Here is a 20400-nt window from a genome sequence, read left to right as displayed (position 1 = left end):
AAAGGAGAACTGGAGAAAATTAGGAAGGAACGATCACGTATACGCTCAAGGCCGTAAGATATGCTCAAAATATATGAGTTTTCCAAAGTGATTTGAGATTTGAGAATTTATAATGAAAGACTGGATTGAATAACTCCTATTGCCCCTTCTAGCACCCAAGTCTCGCGAACCCATAACGAAATTTTGTTGCTAAGTCAATTTACCTCTATGCCAACACCCCTTTCACTGAAAATCAAAAATTATCGAACCAAGAAAAGACTCCATAATACATGACCTATTCCAGAGTTGTTCCTAGACCAAATTCCTAGAATAGTCATACTAAGCCGGAACCAAAACGACTACGCCAAATGCCACGACTAAGAATCGTTCATGCCACTCATGGCCAATGTGTTCTCAATTGTATCTTGGTACTGATCACTCGTCCAAGCACCAGTCTCTATGAGAGGATCAGGTCCCCATCCGTGTTGTCCGAGTTCCAAACTACTACCAGAGTTATGAATACTGGAGTCACCTCGCTTGCTTCCCTTCTTTGCCTTCATTGATGAAGATTTGGATGCGAGAGTGTATGAAGACTCGTTTTCCTTCAGCCAGGAACGGAGAGCCCATGAATGGCCTCCGACAGAGTATGGCTGGTCTTGAGTATTTTTGGTACCATTTTTGAGATCATCATCGTTCCAGTTGGTTTCGAAGTCCCTGAACTTTTTGCTGTTCTCATAAACAAGAAGTTCTTCATGCGGAGTTGAAGTCTGGTTGTATGAGGAAGCATATCCCTGGACAGGTCGTTGATATGTATAGGCAGGTTCTTCATAACCAGTAATATTTGGCTCCCACAATTGGGTATCATGCTGAGTGACCGAGATTATGCCAGCAGAATGAGTGCCAAGCCCTGAGCAACTACAGTTAACCTCATTGTAAAAAGGAGGCCTGGTTGCCGAGACGGGTTTGAGACAGAATTGACAAATGACAGTCCAGTCATCTAAATCAGTTCGATAATTGTCTTCAGTGTTATCATTATAGACCGGAGGAGCCATCCTGAAAGGCTAAAAGAACTTTCGGGATATTAGATATGAGGCGTCTGACAAGGCTTGGGCGAATGACTTACGAAATGGGTCAGGAACGGATGATGGTTGTGTTAACCGAAGGAGTCCGATGTGATTGGTGGTTTGTCAAGGTAGTATGCTACTAATGCGGGAAATAAAGGGAGGTTAGATGTTACCAGATGAGAAGGCTGGGATTACGATATATGTGCTTGACTCGAAGTGCGAATTGCCAAAACGAGGCTTGAAAGTTGAATAACTTCGTTGATAAAGAATGAAGAGAGGAAAATCAAGGAGAAAACCAGATACTTATGAATCTACTTAGGTCCTTCTTACACTACAGAGCTCGGATACATGCTTTGCTAAAAGGGCGGCTTAGGTATCGACTCTGTGCTGGCTCAGAGCGTTTGGTGGTCATATGAAGGTATCCGAACATCGGAGTGTATAAGATCGAACAGGTATGTGCATTATCGAAAAAGCACATTTACTGCTTGTTGTATCTTGCTACCAACGCCCTTCTGCGCGCGAATTCATGAATGTGGCGGAATTGAAGGAGCAAAACAAGCCGCCGATAAAGGGCGGGATTCGAATTCCGTATCATACGAGGTTATGTTTGAACCATTCACTCGAGGCGGTGCTGTCCGCCTCACTTTGTTAAAAAATGCCTGCCATAATATTGCCGACACTTTTGGGCTAGAATTTGGTGCTCCTCTGAATTGCGAGTACATAAAGCTTTGAGGTAATTACCCGTTGATTGCCATTTCATGGCTGCGCTTATCCTCGGCTGATATCACTTGACATTTATCTCTCCAGCCAGGGGCACACCAATCATGAAGTAAAGTTCAGTTTATCTTGAAGAAGATTCGAAATTTACAATCATGAAAGTAGTTGCCTGTATGCTATATGTTGCCCAAGATTACTTTCAATTGAACCTAGGTCTCTTAACCGAGGTTATCACATGGGTTCGTTCCATGGGTGGCTACTCCGACTCTCTGCCTCTATCATGATTATTCACCATTTTCAAAACAAATGAATTGTGCAGGAACTCCTCAACTGGTTTGTGCTGGAAAGCTAGATTTCTGAGAATCTCGGCATTGCCCTGAATGTTACACCCCGATATGGATACCCACAGAGACATGAAGATGTTCCGCTCGGTTAAAATTGTTGACTGCAATGACGCGCGAAGTCGATCCCTTCGTCTCATGTCCGATACTGCCTCGATGCTTTAGCACATGATTCCTCATCCTAATTTACTTTCTTCCAGTAACTCTGCACAATATGTTTGCCAAAGGCAACCGCTCGCCAAGTGCAGCCTTGAGTCGCACAGCAAGGGCTGAGATGAACGCCTGTCGTCTGATTGACTGGAAGTCATGCTAGTTGTAATCTCAAGCACCTAAATTCATATCAGTCTCCAACATTTCGTATCTTGTGAAATTGGGGCGAGGTTGTAGAGCCAAGGAATTGGTCTAAGGGGATTCTCGGAAGTCGCCGCCCTCCGCGTGGTTTGGAATGTAAGACGCTTTTCATACGCTTAGTCCCTTTGTTTTTGAGCCTCAAAGTGTTCCTAGTATGGTTCTACATGTTATGTGACGTATGTATCTTCCACTGCTTCCTAATTTGTAAGTTGTGCTAATTCGCAGAAACGAAGGTATAAATTGGCAAGCTACAAAGACGAGTAAGCAGCTGCCTAATAGGACATAGAGTGAAGCATACGCATCATGACGACAATGTCGCGGATCAAATATTGGGGATGACGGACTGATGTTCGCATTCTTATTCAAGCACTTGTAGAGACCAGGAAATGAAATAACAAAGCAAAATCAATTGTAAAAATTATCAAATTCTTCATGCTTTTCTACCATTGATATCTAACAGAACCTCATGACAACCTTGTAAACACCTTCATACTCCATTTTTGAACACTGCATTATTAAGTCCACAATCTACATGTACCGTCCGCACCAGCACTAACAAGCCAAGGCTCCTTTGGATGCCAGTCCAGATCCATGACACCTAAAGCGCTCTTGACCTTGTGTCCTTTCAAAACCTTCACTGGTACGATAGTAGCGTTCTCCATCGCATCGCTTACAACCTTTCCGTGGAAAATTTGCAAACTTCCATCATCACTAGCATCTGCAAACAATGGAAGACCACCTTTGTGGTATTTGACAGCTCGAATAGCTTTGTTGTGGAAACGCATAGTCTTGTATGGGCGGGTAGAAAGATCGAGATCATGCCATAAGAGACGACGATCATAGGAACCAACAATGAGGTTGTCACCTCCAGGATGTATATCGAAAGAAGAGATCCAGCGAGCACCAGGTTGAATGATCTTGACCAATTCTTGTTTTTGTAAATCGTAACTGCGGATTGTGCGTTGAGTGGCAACGAAGAAAATGGGCCGAGAGGGATGGAACTGAGCAGTTTGGGCGATACCAGGCAGACGTCTGAATGGAATTTGTGTGAGATGTTTCGAGAGAGTGTGGATTGCAACGGCGGACTTTTGAGCTGTAGGAGATACAGTAGAAAAGAAGTCACCTCTTCGGTGCCAATTGATGACCTTGACTGTGGATCTTACAGTGATCTTGATTAGTACACCTTCATCTTGTAGACGTGAGGTAGGACGAGCCCAGGTAGCAACAGGTTCTTTCTTCTGTCCATTGGCCGTAAGTGCTTGGGTAGCATTTGTCGCATAACCAAATCCGGCATCTAATAATTCTCGGCTGTTGCTCTCAGAAACAGGATCAATTATGGTAGGTACCATGAGGAATATGTCCTCTCCAGCCGCGGCAGAAAGTATAATAGCGTCTTTCGCTGGGCGCCACTTAACAGCATTAACTGCTTCCTCATCTCCTATCTGCGCACTCCAGAGTTGTTTTCCGGTCAAAAGTTCCCAAACACGAACAGTACCATCATCACCGCCAGTAGCCAGCCACGTTCCAGATGGATCAATGGCCAAGCTTCGCACCCTGCCATCATGACCACGGAATAGCGTCTGCGTGATAGTTGGGAAAGGCTTAAGTTCCTCTGGCTTTGGTAGCTTTGGAAGTAAAGAAGCAGGGTCGATATTAAGCCTATTCTTGCGAACTCGTGGTGCCAAGTAGAGATCAAGCGAACGTTCGAACCTTTCATTGATAAACTTATCATATCCCGGTACTTTTCGTAAAGAATCATATGCCGTTGGTAGGTACTCCTTTTCTCTATCCTCAGGATCTGTAGCTTCCCATTCTTTTCTTTCTGCTTTAGATGGGAGATACTCAGGAGGTGGGTTGTAACTTAGATCGTATCCTGGTGGAGGTGGCTTTGGAGCTGGAATCTTCATGATGTGATCTGGTTGCGCTTCTTCATTCTGCCATATATCGTAGTGGTGTTCTTCTTCCTCTTCCTCGCGCTCTTGCGGTGGTTTATATGGTAAGATTCTACCTTCTCGAATTGCCCGAACAATCTTCATGATTCGCTTTGCTTCATGCTTGGATGGCAGGAAACGTCGTTTAGGCTCAGGAGCTGAGCTCAGAGGCATGATCTCCTCGACGCCGCTGAAATATGGAACATAATCCTATACCAAGTTAGTCAATGATACAACATAGATATGAAAAGAGATGCTTACAGGATATGGATCGTAACCATCTTCAGGAGCTTCATTTGTTTGTATTCTGCGCAGAACCTCCAATTCCTCTTGAGTCAAGTTGAGAGGCTTGCCTGTAGAAGGGTCTGTAAGACCTGTCCATCCCTTTGGAATATCGATACTGTCCAGCAATGCATCAAGTGCTTCACCCTTGGCAGGTCGCATAATTTTCTTTCCATTGATGTCATAACCAATGTGAGGATAAGAATCATAGAAAGACGATGGGATGTTTCCAATAGTATTAGTTGGCTCTTGGGCATCTGAATCATCCGAGTCGTAGACTGGGTCTATCTCTTCATAAACATAACGTTCTCCCCCATTAGCATCCTTCACCACAGTGTAGTTGGGCTTGTCATCGTCATCGTCGGCATTGGCTTTGCTGAGGGAAGTTCTTGTCGTAGATGCGTCTCCCTCACCATTCTCTGAGGGTACCTCATCGCTATCCAATGCCTCGAGTTCTTCCTCATCCAAATCTTCTTCGTCTTCACTGTCCTCCTCTGCTGCGCTGTCGTCGGATTCATCTTCGCTTTGCGACAAGATTCCTTCTAAAATTCCGTCACCAAATTCTGCTTCGGATTCGACATCGGATAACTCAGGTTCATCTCGGGTAACCGCTTTGCGCTTTCGTTGGTTTGTTGGAGGTGCCATTGTTACAATAATTTGCAATAATTTGGGCACTGTTTAGAATCCGAAAGCTTTAGTAGATTTTTTTTCCTGGAAAAATTGGTCGAAGGGCTTATCGGAGGTTGTTATCTTAGCGTCTTTTGTTGCTTTGGAGCATGTCAGTAGCCTCTTCTGAGCCTCTCGAACCCTGCTCTACATATGAAATACAGTCAGAAACTACTGTTAGCCATCTTTACATTGAATTGAGATCCATTTGCTTCATCAATTATCTAAATTCACATTTCCATTTCTTAGCAAGGTGATTTTCATGGTGATGGATTCAACAGGTAAACAAAAGGATACTGCGGCAAAACGTCGGGCTTGTGATGAGTGCAGTGAGTTACCTAGAACTAGAAAGTATCATGTTCAGTACAACTACTGATTGGACATAGGAACCAGGAAACTTGCATGCTCAAAAGATCCTAATGGATGTGAAAGATGTGTGCGAGAAAACGTATCATGTCATTACTCTCAACAGAAACAAATGGGAAGACCAAGAAAACGTCAATTTATCGAAACTATTAGAGATGAACCACCCAATACACAAAACAACCTACAACCTCTTCTCGACGATGGCACACTACTCCCTTTCTTTGGCGATGAACTTTACAATTTCGATGATAACGACTTCGCTGAACCATATTTTACTAATTCGAATTTCAGTGGATTTGATGCTGCTCAGCAATTTCCACAATCTCTCCCTCTTGACACCCAACATCCTCTCCGCGCCTCAAATGTAGATGATGGCAGGAACATATGGCATTTTGGAAACGTTGATATGCTAGGACCTGCCCCCATCGACTTTAGTGATATAAATATGGAAAAACTGGGTAAAGCGCAACCCGAAGCCAACCAAGAAGCTGAATTATCAACGGGGTCAAACCCTTCCTCCTCTTCGCCTAGTGGTAGTGATGGTCCCTTTCCAATATCAGGCGATAAATGCAGCTGCTTATCATCGATGTATTTGTCACTATCAGCATTGCAACAGTTCCCAAGTGAAATCGATGAAGCTTTAAAGGTAGTTCGTGGCGCCAGTATTGTGGCATCGAAAGCCATCTGGTGCCCCTCATGTGGTGCGATAGCGTTAATTTCACCCACACCTCCTATTGAGGCTTTCCAAAATACGATGCTCATCGGAACCATACTACCTATTATAGCGAATGGATACGGCCGTTTGCTAAAGATGGTCGATGAAGCCACTGCTGAGGCAATTGCTAAAGGGCAGACCAAAATCTTTAGGTATCTTGAATATGGTGGTTTATGCGAGCACCAAAGGCCAATTAATGAGGCAGTAGAATGCATAGGTAACGCATTATCCGTAGCAGATAGAGAAATGCAACCAGCAGAGTGGCGAACTACTGTAAGAGCTTTGTTGCGAGCTGACATCTATGGTCATGACCAACCTGGATTCAAGTACAAAGGATTAAGAGATCTCATTTCCGAGATGGAGCAAAGACAGAACGCTCGTCACAATATATTAGATGCACAAGTCGCTGCGGGCGTGCGATCGCTAGAGCATGGCCACTTCCCAGATTTAAAGGTTGCAGATTTGACTGTTAGGCAATGCTATGGGGAGAGAACAAGGGGGTGCTTGGAGATCCTCAAAATGGCTAAGATGGCTGTAGATAGCATTTTTATTGCATGAGCATCAAATTGTCTGGTCATTTGTGCAGATGAATGTGTAAGCCACCCTTTTTCATGCTGGAATTCTGCCATTCGCTTTCGAAATCTGATATTCGCTTGCTCAAATCAAGGTTGACCACCGAACTATGGTACAACTTTCTTGGATTTAGACTATCCAAGGACCAAGAGAATATCGTGAGCTTGTTCAGGAATTCATCTGTGGAGTGCTAATCTCTCATGAGTATGGCTGCCAGAGATTTGACATCCCAGAACTCTATTCCACCCTTCGTCTCAACTGCGCAACACAACCGCAAAAGTGTTGTAAATTGTCGCGGTACTCAAGAAAGGAAGCCAACTGACGAAGGAAAGCTTCATAGTTAGTTAATAGACCCTCCATCACAATACCAGCTCACCTAACCCTGTGTCGGTTGATTGGTTTAACCCCAGCGAAATCGTCTTATTTCTTGACGGCCTGCCCAAATACCTTAACCCGGAGGCTTATGGTCAAAGACTCTCAGATGATGCAATGGCGTATGGAATATACATCGAATAATGGCTTGGATTTCTATATCATTATGCTACACAAGAGTGCTAAGTTTTTGCCCGATTTCTCAGATGCAGAACAAAATTCCTTTCAAGGATCTTCATGGTTGATAGACATTGCCCTGTATAAATTAAAGTAGTTTGTTATAGTTGCTTGGTTTGATTTGATACTCATTGTTTATCCATGTTCCATGTAACATCTTCCGGACATCAGTTGTAAGGTAGGCAAAGGATACGATGAACATATTGAAATCAGCTTTGAAGGTTACGAAACTAGGTGTGGCGGCAGATCATGTGTATATTGGTGAACCCACACCGAAATCAAGGACTTGAAATCGTATTAGACCTACCTATCCATCGAACAATGGCCACCCCTTCCTTAATCCCCATTTCCTCGACATCATGTACTCCGTATTCAATAGATTCCACACTCCAGAAAACCCTCACGCCTTGGTATTCGGAAGAGCCGAAGTATCATCGGAAATTATGTGTGCAGTAACTACAGACAACCTTGGAAATGCTTAATTACAGCAACGGGGTATCAGGACGTTCATAAGGCTCGGCTCGGTTGCGGCACGAGGTGAAAATTGTCTCTATGTAGCCGAAAAAAGCGGTACACCAAATCTCTCCAAGGGAATCAATTATACATTGAATTTTTTCTTAGATTACAATATCCTATCTATGATGAATCAATCTATATTAAATCAAAACCTTATAAATACATCTTTGATACAAACTCCCAATTCCAATTCAAATTCATAATAATCCGATTCGACATGGAAGATCAATCAGAGTACAGAGAGAATACTCGTATATGAAATATATAATTTTCTGTGTTTTTCTTTGATCTCTCCTGTCTGGACGGGACTACACGGTGGATCCGATCTGATCTCGCTTGGCCCCTAGATCCGTTATAACGGATCTTCATTTCCACCGCTCGTTGAAGTTTTCACTGCCGAATCCACATTTTTCTCACGTACTTCATCCACCCGTGGATATATCCGTCCTTCCGCATTGGATACAGCAAATAAGACACATAGGACAAATCCATAGCTATCCACAAAAGCTTGATAGATAGGTAGGTGCTGGATGGGAGAAGTGGAAAGAAAAGACTGATATGGAGAGATAGATGGATGGATGAATGAATGAATGAAGAGTTGGGAGATGGTGTAAGTAAAAATTGTGTTGTGGTATGGATATGATAGATGGGCAAAAAGATGTCGACGTCGGCATGATTCGAACATGCGCCCCCGAAAGGAATTGATTTCTAGTCAATCACGTTAACCACTCCGTCACGACGCCTTGTTGTCTGGTGTGTTAGGGTTCGAACATATATTGGAAGAAGATTAGCATAATAAAGGAAGATAGATTTTGCTACTATATTGTCATTGAGATCGCACTTCCACGCCGTAGATATCATTTATTTTCCCAAGCCATTGTCCATTTCCTGTATGACTTCCGAGTGCCATCCCCTTCCCTTTTGTGTCGTTGTCTCACCATTCATTCACTTGTAATTCCTCATCAATCATCATACTACTCGCCCACACATCCACATTCTCAGTCCCACTTCTCCATCAACTTATTCCCCAATACTCCATCAGGGAAATCCCTCACTCCCAAATGTGTCGAATGAGCCCATGGTTTCAAAGCATTCTCCTGCTCGATAGTATGCGAGAAACATTTACCTATTAGCACCGCTAAATTAGCACCTCAACTTTCATTTTCCCACATGCCTCCCAATATCTCCAAACCACATCAAACCACATCAAACCACATCAAACACCCCCCGACAATCCTTCTCAAACATCACAAAGAAAGACACGGAAGGAAACAAAAAGGTAATACATACTCCACTCCAATCTCGGCCACTCCCTCACCACATTCTCAATCGTCCCCTCGTGCACCAACTGCGCATTCTGCCCCATGTTATCAAACACCGTCGCCAACTGCACCAACCCCCCAACCCTCGTCTGTGTCCCCACCTCTCCCAAATCCTGATGTCGAATGATACCCTCCACAACCAATTCCCTCTGTTCTCTCGCCGCCCCCGCATCCCTCAACACCCCATCCGCAATAAATCCGCCGTAGAGATCAAAACTCATAAGCGTCTCCTGCAAGTGTCTCGGCACGGTTCCGATATCGTGGAGAAGCGCCGTGAGCGCGTAGCTTTCGAGAAATTTACTAGATGGGTTGATAGACGTCCAGTTTGGGAATGCGTGCGTGAGAATCGCGACGCCGTAGTGGTAGACGCGCATAGAGTGGTGGAAGGTTTCTTGCGGTAATTCGCTGCGCGCGTATTCCTGAACGCTTTTTACGAGCGAGGATGTAGGGAACGGGAGATGGGAGATTTTGAGCGCGGAAGCGGGATTAGAAGCTGAGGGGGAGGATTTGATGAGCTCGGAGAGAGAGGCAGGGACAGATGTCCAGCCGTAGGATTCGATTGCGCGTTGGCGTTCGTAGGTCATGGTTTGGATAGTTTGGATAGTTTAGATTGATGGTTGGAGTTAATGTTGTGTAGTGTATGTATGTTTATGCGTGTAGTTGATGTGTTAGTGGTAAATGAGATGTTCAAATAGAGAAGATACTACCTAGATATCAATCAAAGGAGGGGGAAGCTCGTCTTCTTATGGAAGGAATGAGGGGTTCCAAGCTCTAGAAGCTAACCCGGGGAATGTTATGCCAATCCCATCATTCACGTAGAATGCTTTATAAGCAAAGCAATAGTTCATATGCCGGTAGCTTACAAATGTGTATTCCTATACCTACCTACCTACCTACCTGCCTACCTACCTAGGTACTTTAACGTAATTTACCTATTCGTCATCGAGATCATTTTCCATACATGTTGTGTGTGTACTCGTACTGCAGGTGGTAATTGCAATGTGCAATTGGAGCCAAAGCTACCTGCTTACCCCACATGCCGTCATTTTATCCCACCGAGCCCACCTCCTTCACTAGATCCAAACCTCAGAACTCCCAGAACCCCTGTCTTACATCATACATATCACACCAGCGATCGGGTAAGCCATTAGTAACTACCACGCTGCGAGGTGCTTACTCCAACTTGAGTTTGATTGCGTTGCGTCTTTGAATACTACATCGGGAATTGAAAATTCGGGATTCAAATGTGCATCTTCAAATGGCGATTGACCGTCTGATCGAATAGTCGTAGTAGCAACCAATCTAGCAAATAAATATGTATAGGTACCTAATGAAAGGACTATTTCGAATTGATAGGTCGTCACCACAAAGAAGCTTAGAGAAAATCGTAAGATCGTAAAATCTTGCCTCAATTCAGGCTTTCGTATAGAGATTATTTGTGTATTGTAAGAGTAAGAGTTTGACGACTAACGTCCATCCTACTGCGATACCATCATCCACACACTCATCTGAATCATAAAACCAAAACTCCACGGTGCTATATCATATTCTTACGCACCGCTCCATAATGCATAGCACAACCTCATTTGAGGTGTAGTAATCCATATACAATACCGAACTCCAAATGCATGTTTCGTTTCCATCGTAATGGTATAAATGCAAGACAATTAAAACAACCAAACTCCAACCCAATCTGATGCAACTCCAATCCATGTACGCTAGAAGAACATCACAATTCAAAACTATGTAGCCCGTCCCCATTTTCCGGAACAGGAACCAATGGTTCTTGAACATGCTTCTCCAGCCCATCATCAAAGGACTTGATATCCTCCTTGTCTATTGTACCGACAAAAGCACGCTGAACGAAGCTGAGCCAGACTCTATTCTTCTCTTTGCGATGATGCTTCTTTTTCTTGTGCTTCTTCTTCTTCTTCTTCTTCTTTTCTGCATCGATATCATGATCCTCAGTATCTCCAATGGTTTCGTCTTCGGAGATGGAAATTTGTTTCTTGTCATCGTTCTCACTACCCTCATCATCTTCGTAGACATTGACTTCTTCCAGAATCTCTCCATCCTTAACACGATCCCCCTTTTGTGGCTTATACTGACCAATCCTATGGGCCAGCTTGAGATAGTTTTTGACTGTCATATCTTTCAACTTATAAATTGGATCCGTGAAAGTGTCATACTCGACTTGATAATGAAAGGCGCGTGGATTTGGGTCATCGTCTTTTGGAACTTTTCCGCCGTGTTTACCCTTACGCCACTTTTCGACGTCAACCCCATTGTCTGACCCCTCTGATTTCAGTTCGAGATTGTTGATGTAGGTCAAATTGGCAAAATATTGAGTATACCCAAGTAACGTTAGACTTTGAGGAGAATATGCCGGTCCCGGGGGCGCATCTTTTGAAGGCGGCGACGGAATTATGAATCCTGGATTGGACGGCGTCGGATTTTTGAACTTCTTTTTGTGTTTCTGGTGCTTCTTCTTTTTCTCGGTAGAAACATCACCGTTGTCTGCGTACATCGAATCTTCCCCGGCATCGACATTGAGTAGATCTTCCTCTTCTTCTTGATCAAGCCAATCAATTTGCTCATCATTATTCACAACTGAATCGGACCATCTCGGCAAATCGTCCAACCCTGTGATATTGTACTCGATGACCCGAAGAGTAGGAAAGTAATTTGGCACGATACTCGGTCCAACGTGCGTTACCACAAATCTTTCACCCCATGGACCTCCAAACTTCTTGAGATCTTTCTTCTTTTTATCTCTCTTCTTGTCCTTCTTACTCTTTTTATTTTTCTTCAGATCTTTGTTCGATTCTGAGTAGTCTAGTTCTTCCTCGTCCATAACAATCGGTAGGTGTTTTGGATTAGGTAATCCAGACCAATCTTCTCGAAGATCACCCAAGTAATCTCCAGCAGATGAAATTGTAAACTCGTCGTCCATTAACGCGCGAGGTGGCGCAACAGATTTACCATCAAATAATAAGAGATCAATATCTTTAGTGTCGTGTATCATGAAATGATCAATGTTCATGTGCCCAAATAAACCTCCGATAATAATATCCCGATACTGTTGAAGCCACAAGGTATATTTTTGCCAACAAGTTTCGTCCCAAAGTGATTTGCTGTCCGTTCGAGCAGGTGGTACATGTCCAGTAAGAATAACTTTCATCCCGCGGTCGCGCATAAATTGTAGTTGAATTCGAAGCCATTCCATGTGTTCGTATCCGGGTTCTGAGCGCAATGCGCAACCATCCACAGCGGCATTGTGGCTAAAGAAGTATAAAGTATTAAGACTGAAGACAGCCAACTTCTTAGGAATAACCTCGACATAATACCATCCTCCACGTTGAAAACCGTGTCTCTGTTCTTCTGGTATGAATTTATCCCATATATCTGTATACGCCTTCAACCATTTGTTCGGACCCGAAAGTAAAATGTTATGTGGAAGAATATCGTTGTTGCCAAATGTTGATATAACCGGAATCGATAAATCGCGCCCATCGCCAAAAGTATCTAGGAATTTATCTGCGATCTTTCTATTCGTATCGAGAACTTCATCTTGAACTCTAGGAATCTTTTCGTCGCTGTCATGTCGTGCACTATTTTGAATCAGCATCTCTCCTCGCACAAAGCCAAAACGTCATTGCGACGATTGGCTGTTCGTTCAAGCAGAACCAACCTGTCCCCTGTCCAAACAACAAAATCCACGTTATCCCTCACATTTTCCTTTATCCATTTAAAAGTCGCATCTATAAGGGTAGGAGGTGTATCGCAATCCGAAGTCTCGGCCCCATATGTTCCCGCAGTTCCTTTGCCTCTGTGGCAGGCATCATCTTCATCGGTGGAAGAGAATACTTTGTAGTGAGGATCTTGATGTAAATCTATAATAAATGAGCATCGTACAGGATCATTGAATGGCGAAATAATGATTTAACCCCACCTGTAATGTGCAAGAATCTACCATGCAGACGTTTGGAGGCAACATGCTGATGGTGTGTAGTATCCAGGTCCTCCAATGGCACTTGCAGGCTCGATTGGGTGGTACCGAGGGGTTTGGCAACGGCAGCAGGAGAAAATTGAAGCAGACAGACTGCTATGCATATTGCGTTTATACGCATATTTTCAAAATCAAACTGGAAAAGAAGAAAAGAGTATGTATGTCTTAGGAAAAGGAAATCATTCTCATGTATAGGTAGGTAGTATATAGAGTTTTAGGAAAAAGGATTCCAGGTTCTTCCCAAGGAAAAAAAAAGATGAGTTGTGATGAATGACTGACTCCGTTTCCCTGTCTTTTTATGATTAAAATAGAGTAAATTGATTGTTGGTTGCTCCCCCCTCGTCGTGGAAAGATTCGCGACCGAACGGCGGGTACCTGTGCGATTAAAAAGCTTGGTTTCTTTCTTAGAGAGAGCAGAGAGATGAGATATTTAATTTTCTCTTGAGTCACGACGATAATGAATAACGAATTTGTGATGATTTGTGTCGTTTTTCCAAGGTGATGAATCTTTGTATGTTTGTCGGCTGTACGAAGTTTCCCAGTACTCTACAGTCGAAGGAATGAAACAGTTTCCTTGATTCATATACTCGTAATCCTCCATCCATACTAAACTTTTGACAGTTATGACTGCCCAGTGACTCTCAAGGTGTTCTTTCTTATGTCTCACTCATCAAAAAGTCAATTGGCAGTAGTTATAGTTACCCTTCAAAACGATTTATCCAGCCAATCATCAGTACACGTGGATGAGTCTCGAGTCACTTTTGGTTTGGATCACCCTGTGCTAAAGCCTCTTCTAAAATAAATCCCTTTCAGTAGATCAGAGATGATCGAGAAGAGGAGGAATATGAAAGCTTAACTCAGCACATTGACTCACGCGACAACCCTTTTCCGCTAAGATGACGATATCGTGGATATTTATGACCGTTAGACAGATGCAGCCTGCATCCTGATGATTATGTTTAAGAGTGACACGTAAAGTAGTGCGACGATTATTGCGCGAATTTAATGTTAACGATAACGTTGTGACTACGAGGTACATAGATAGTATTGTGTAGGTACTTCTTCGTTATCGAGTTCACCCTTCCAAACTTCGGTCCAAAATGATTCCTTTTTGACCCCTTTTCCATTGCCGAGACGTAGAACTACTCAATAATGAATGTTGTAATGCAATCTGGACATTTTCGGGTGAGACGAGACTGACTCCAGCATGCTTTGTAGAACTTGAGATGCGCCATATCAAGTGAATCAATCTGCATGAAGATTTTCAAGTACACTGTTGACATGTGGACCCTGATTTTCCATCGCTAAACTCGTGGCGCCCGAACCGCCACAACATTTTTGAGACTTTCTAGGTAGGTAGATAGGTAGGTAGATAGGTAGGTATGTCCACCGTCTACCTACGAGCCTATCTGAATACCAAGCAGACGGACGCTTCAAAGTTTGATATAAAAAATAGTTCGAACGTGTCCCAACCACAATAATGTCTTACAGCAGTAGACAGCGGTTTATCGTTGTTCTACTATATGGATATAATATACGGGCTTAAACGGTATACTCGTATGGAGTAGGCAGATGATCGGGACTCCGAATAATACACGGGAGGGCGTCGATCCATATATCTCAGTTGGTATCCAACCAAATCTCTTTAAAACTGCTAGGATTGATGCAAGATCTTACCACAGTTTCGATTGACAAATATATGTTTAAACAAAAGATCTCTGCACATCAAACATTGATACATTGGCGTCGTGACGGAGTGGTTAACGTGATTGACTAGAAATCAATTCCTTTCGGGGGCGCATGTTCGAATCATGCCGACGTCGAATTTCTCTTTTGCTATTTCGGTTCCATTTTTGCAGAATGCAAGAATCATCTATTTCAGATATGTAAGTTTACATCCTTTCCAAAATCCCACTCATTCACTCGAGTGGATTAGAAAGTGGCAAACAAGAATCACAACTTGACAGTTTGGATTCGAAGTACAAACATTTTTCGATTTTTCGGTGTTGTGAAACATCAACACATGCTCGTGAAGCACTTTCCAACTCGACATGCTACACACGTACAGAGATACCCGTGGACCCTTCTCCTCACGCTTACAGAATCTTCATGGTATTACTAGCTTTAAATAGGGCACATGGCGATAGTGCTGCAAGATGATGGAGACAGCTTTATGCATCAAGCATCGATTACACCATCCGATCTACTACTCAATCAAGGAAATCACTTCAAAAATGTCAATTTGCTAGTAAAACTATTATAATTATTATTAACACCACCAATATATACAAATCTGTTGGGGGTGTGTGTTATGATTGTATACAAAAGCAGCCTCTACCGTCCAAACTTCTTCAACTCGAGATATCTCAATGGTGGGAACACAATGGCCGTGAAGCCGATACCGAGCCAATCTCCAATATCACCACCATACTCACCCCCAATCATCAAAGCAATAGGACCAGTGTACCAGATCTGATACATGCCTACGATCGCGCCTGCAAATCCAATCAGGAATGATAAGAGGGCTGCATATCCGATTGGTAGCTTGGTTCTGTCGTTATAAATGGACCAGTCGAACGATTTGCCTTGAAGTTTGTGGAAGATGAAATATTCCTCAAGACTGATAGTAATCCAGGGGCAAATCCAATATGCCATCATAGGGAGGAAGTTCTCAAAGACGGTGTAAAGCTTGTTGCGACCACATACGGAAAGGACGAGCTGTTGTACCGGAGTTAGTATTATGGTCATGTGAAAATAGGATGATGTGGAATAAGCTTACCTCAACTGCTGTGATGAGGACACACCAAAACCAACGAGGGATCTTGTTTGCCCAGCGTCCGAGTACCTGAATGGTCAATGCCGCACTGTAACTACATGGTGCATTGTTGGTGATGGACCCAAGGGCAAGAATGACGACGCAGAAGCCACCGAATCCTCCGAGTTTGCCATAGCACTCATAGAGAAGCGCACCAGACGAGATGTCATAGGCGTCGCTCCAGGCTGGAATGTTTGGAACTCCAGTAGCAATACCAACTCCAACGATGTTGGCAAAAATTACAGAGGTCCAGATTCCAGTCCACGTGGATGCAAATGTCATCCATTTTGGATAATCTTTGGGGTAGTAGACGTAGAAGTCGGCACTGATGGCGGTAAATCCAATGATACTTGCGAATATCAAGGCAAAGAACGAACAACGATTAGCGTTAATGGTTCCGGAATCACCAACTGAGACTGCGTGGGTATCGAAATCTCCACCAGTGCAACCAATAAGTACGAACATAACAACCGCTTGTGGGATGTATCCGAATCTATTTATTTGTGAGCATTTTCAACTTCGATCTTCCAAGAATGGTGGCTATATTTACCTCTCGATTTTGTTCAAGTATTCGATACCGAAAGTAGCCACTAAACCGATGCAGATTGCGGCAATGACGCATCCAACAGCCAAACTCAAGCTCCCTCCGTTAACGGCTGTAATCATCTGTCCAGTGATGATACATCCAATAGTACCAAAGCCTACTTGCTGAACAATATTGCAGCAGCATGCAATTTTCGAGGGCCAGTAACCCATGAAATAACGTCCAATAATCTTTAAGAGCGCAAATATTAGCACCTACTCGAACGACAAGTTTTAAAGAAGCATACCTGAGTTCTATTACCACTTTCTGGTCCATAGGTTGCCATATACGCGATTGATGTCGAGGCGAGCGCATTCGCAAAAATGACAATGCAAATACAATCCACCCAGCCGAGTCCGTAAACCAAGGGTCCGAGCAGCCCAACAATAATGTTCATGGCTTGCAAATTGATACTGAACCATAGCGAGAACATGTGGAAATAGTCGTGGAGCGGACGCGGCACATGTTTCTCGTTGTCAGCTACACGAGTGATACCACGGGCTTCCACTCCCCAGATTTGCTCCAATTTGACACTCCAGTAGCTCAAGCCTCGCTCGGAACCAGAAAGTCGAGAACTGTCATTCTCAGCGTCGATAGTGGACTTGCCATCGCGGTCTGTGGAGTTGTCGGCAGCGGTATGGACTTGTACACCCTTCTCGATATCATGCTCTGTAGCAGGCTCCATTGTGAAAATTTCTCAAGGCTCAAAGTCGACAAACAACGAAGAGGAAAAAAGTTTGACGATTGGAGGTGGAAATGCCGGCAGGATAACCATCTACCATACCACTGGAATTGAGCTTATTTCCTTTCGTCAATACTCCGCCAGTTCGGCGACCGCACCTAAAAGGTTTGCATTTTCGGCCGCCTCCCACGTTAATTGAGTGTATAGTGTAGAGCATGCATTGCATAAATGGGGTATGGACAAAATATGGCATCCCGATTAGACAATACATGCGATAGTTCGCGAGTGGGCACGTCGCTTGAAGAAATTGACATTTAGCCGTGGTGCGGCTTATGGGGCCGATCCATCGTATTTCCAGGGGTTTAGCAGGGTTCTCTGGGCCAGACCCCATACACGTGGTGGCAATGAGATAAGTGACATCTGATTTCAACGCGTAGAAAATCTTGCTATAATTTAAAAAGTGGATTTGGCATTCTACGAAGTATTAATTTTTATTGCGGTTGACCCATCTAGTCGAGAGTTCCTCAACAGGCGAGCTCGCAAGCTAATTTCTACCCCATCCCACGGTGAGAAGATGTATTTCTAATTCTTTAATACTACTGCTAAAGCACAGACGTGGCTTTGCGGAATTAAAGATCATGCTGTTTGAAAGCTTCATTTCGAGCATTGAGCTAAACAGCAATGATCAGAGACACCGAGGCTTGATTCAAGTGATGTCAATATCAAGGAGACTACGGTATCTGCCTTACACCAGGAGTAGTTTTCCCGTTGACATTTCACCTCGATTGCCTCTCTACTAGTGTAGCTTGCAGACTAAAATCTGTCCAATTAATTGAACTGTGCAGGGCACGTTGTAAAAACATGAGTTAGTCCCTCAAATATCTCCTCGATCGAGGTTTCTCTAATATTATACAGCTTCTGGTCCTATAACAGCGCTTCCTAAATGATTCAGCCCACAAGTCTTTTAAGAAAGGGACCAGCAGACCCTCAAATCTCCTCGGTAAATCTCGGATCTTTGACCGACATGATTACATCATGTGTCTCAATCTTATGTGTCTTACTTCGTCTGTATTCTCTTCCCAAACTCATTGATAGAAAAGGCTAGTTGTGTTCGCAACTGTAGATACTTTTTGTTACAGTTAGCTGACATGACGTGTTATTTTCTCTACTAGATTCTGATTCGCTTTCTTGTGACGACTGCAGCGAAAGGGTCTCAACACTATTGCTCGTCTCAAATTTCTGGTTCAGCAATAGTGTCTGAGAACTGATATTTATTTACTCATCTTCAATTTATGTAATAAGCTCTTGAACGGGACAACCTTTTTGCGTGTTTAGGAAGGAATTGTGTAGGTATAATAATTTCATGCTACAGTATCTGCTTTATGTGGCTTTGGGATAAATTATCGGCATAGTGTTGTTGGTTGCTATCTGATGTTGACGATTCCATATTTCCTACGATACTATCATTGAATCTCTCCAACCTATCCAGATATTCTACGTAGTCTTCAACTCATACCAATTGCGATTTCCCGAGGACTCTATCACCTACCTCACTTGGTATATTGGCGAAATCTCTACCTTAAGTCTTGTGGCCAGCGTTTCATATCTAAGACTTCCTGTAGCTCAAACTGTGAGATTAGGTCTTTCTACGCGGAATTCTTCGTCGAGGCAGAAATCACAAATTAAGATGCAGGAGATTAGGACGGTGAGTCGGTTTCATTCTGTGGGGAGTGTGGATGATACAGGAGGTGGGTATCTTTACGAATGCCGAAGAAGAAGAATTGGGGGATGAGACTGTGAAGATGAATGCTAGACGGGCTGATGCTGTTACAAGACATAATGGCAATGCTAATAAGGGAAGTCGGGTGTCGGATGTGGTTCATTGATCAGAGTACAGGACCACGCCACAACGTATACACAGTACTATGTTTCGTATTTGGAACACAGAATACTCCTTCGATATGACGACTTCACTTCAACCACATACAGAGTCAATACTCAAGCAGATTTTCTGTAACCATTTCATTGAAATTACTACTTCTCAATAATCAAAATCCCATAGTTAGGAATCTCCCTATAACTCTCCAACTCCTTCAAACTAGCTCCTCCCTCCCCCTCCCCTCTCAACCACCTCTCCGGCACCTCCGTAACACCCCACTCCAACTTCCCCTTCAACCCCGCCTCTCGCGCGCACTCCTCATAAACCTCCCTCCTCAAATGATAACACTCAAAATCCAAATCCCCCACCGGCGTATCCCCATGCACGCGAAAATAAATACCGTCCTCCACATCTCGAATATGGTTATACACCAAATACCCGCTTCCACCCTGACTCATCGGTCTCGCGCTCGCCTCCGCATTTACCGATGCCAACGGATCAGAAGTAGGCGGTACAGTCACCGACACAAATCTCCCTCCCTCCTTCAAATTCACAGCGATATTGCGAAACATATCCACCAATCCCTTGCGATCACTCGCATAGTTCAAAAGCCACGCCGCAAACACGATATCGAAGGGCCCGTCTTGATATTTCGTCGGGACGGAACAATCGCCCTGGATGAAGGAGACGGCGTTGCCGAGACGCGGCGCAGACTCGATCATCACGGCGCTGATGTCGACGCCGAGCACAGACTGCGCGCCCCAGGATAGGAAGGGATAGGTGTAGAACCCAGTACCGCATGCGAGCTCCAGGATGCGCGCATCCTGGATGTACGGTGTGATGGCCGTATGCACATTTTCGCGCTCGATGAGGGCGATGGAGGCGGTGCGGATGTAGTCGTAGGGGCCTTGGATGGTGTCGTATTGGTGGCTTGAGTTGGCCATGGTTCTGGGTTTGAGTTTGAGTTTTTGATGAGGGGTAGCGAGGGGGAGGGAAGAATGATTGTGGGTCGGGGAAAATGATCTTCTTCTTCTTTCTAGCTAATGAATGATCTTCTATG

At 43.9% G+C, this 20400-nt stretch overlaps 7 protein-coding genes across 7 annotated transcripts; 1 reads left to right on the top strand and 6 right to left on the bottom strand.

Moving 5' to 3' along the window:
• Window positions 1-356: 356 nt before the first annotated feature.
• On the bottom strand, window positions 357-1031 carry EAE97_002550 (uncharacterized protein; the record flags this gene model as incomplete). The annotated part of the gene is made up of 1 exon (XM_038873061.1): window positions 357-1031. One exon carries the CDS (start codon window positions 1029-1031, stop codon window positions 357-359), a length of 675 nt encoding a protein of 224 aa, XP_038736267.1.
• A 1826-nt stretch (window positions 1032-2857) lies between these two features.
• On the bottom strand, window positions 2858-5310 carry EAE97_002549 (uncharacterized protein; the record flags this gene model as incomplete). The annotated part of the gene is made up of 2 exons (XM_038873060.1): window positions 2858-4593; window positions 4645-5310. The coding sequence occupies 2 exons, from the start codon at window positions 5308-5310 to the stop codon at window positions 2968-2970; spliced, it is 2292 nt and encodes a 763-aa protein (XP_038736266.1). The 3' UTR covers window positions 2858-2967.
• A 206-nt stretch (window positions 5311-5516) lies between these two features.
• On the top strand, window positions 5517-7753 carry EAE97_002548 (uncharacterized protein). Its single transcript, XM_038873059.1, has 2 exons — window positions 5517-5660; window positions 5718-7753. Exons 1-2 carry the CDS (start codon window positions 5594-5596, stop codon window positions 6968-6970), a joined length of 1320 nt encoding a protein of 439 aa, XP_038736265.1. The 5' UTR covers window positions 5517-5593; the 3' UTR covers window positions 6971-7753.
• Window positions 7754-8814: 1061 nt separating this feature from the next.
• EAE97_002547 (uncharacterized protein) lies at window positions 8815-9956 on the bottom strand (the record flags this gene model as incomplete). Its single annotated transcript, XM_038873058.1, has 2 exons — window positions 8815-9176; window positions 9341-9956. The coding sequence occupies 2 exons, from the start codon at window positions 9954-9956 to the stop codon at window positions 9049-9051; spliced, it is 744 nt and encodes a 247-aa protein (XP_038736264.1). The 3' UTR covers window positions 8815-9048.
• Window positions 9957-11101: 1145 nt separating this feature from the next.
• Window positions 11102-13502, bottom strand: EAE97_002546 (uncharacterized protein; the record flags this gene model as incomplete). The annotated part of the gene is made up of 3 exons (XM_038873057.1): window positions 11102-12983; window positions 13064-13265; window positions 13325-13502. 3 exons carry the CDS (start codon window positions 13500-13502, stop codon window positions 11102-11104), a joined length of 2262 nt encoding a protein of 753 aa, XP_038736263.1.
• A 2213-nt stretch (window positions 13503-15715) lies between these two features.
• On the bottom strand, window positions 15716-17464 carry EAE97_002545 (uncharacterized protein; the record flags this gene model as incomplete). The annotated part of the gene is made up of 4 exons (XM_038873056.1): window positions 15716-16099; window positions 16161-16689; window positions 16747-16970; window positions 17027-17464. The coding sequence occupies 4 exons, from the start codon at window positions 17462-17464 to the stop codon at window positions 15716-15718; spliced, it is 1575 nt and encodes a 524-aa protein (XP_038736262.1).
• Window positions 17465-19495: 2031 nt separating this feature from the next.
• On the bottom strand, window positions 19496-20284 carry EAE97_002544 (uncharacterized protein; the record flags this gene model as incomplete). The annotated part of the gene is made up of 1 exon (XM_038873055.1): window positions 19496-20284. The coding sequence occupies one exon, from the start codon at window positions 20282-20284 to the stop codon at window positions 19496-19498; it is 789 nt and encodes a 262-aa protein (XP_038736261.1).
• Window positions 20285-20400: the final 116 nt, after the last annotated feature.

This window comes from Botrytis byssoidea, assembly GCF_014898295.1.
Source record: "Botrytis byssoidea strain MUCL 94 chromosome Unknown BBYS_004, whole genome shotgun sequence".
NCBI classification, from domain to species: Eukaryota; Fungi; Ascomycota; class Leotiomycetes; order Helotiales; family Sclerotiniaceae; genus Botrytis; species Botrytis byssoidea.
This window is presented reverse-complemented; position numbering and strand designations above follow the sequence as displayed.

What these genes read in the sequence shown, in the direction of transcription:
- EAE97_002548 (XM_038873059.1), top strand. Translation starts at nt 5,594, where the DNA reads ATGGTGATGGATTCAACAGGTAAACAAAAGGATACTGCGGCAAAACGT. An exon ending in TCGGGCTTGTGATGAGTGCA is followed by an intron (nt 5,661 to 5,717) that starts GTGAGTTACCTA and finishes GATTGGACATAG; the next exon opens with GAACCAGGAAACTTGCATGC.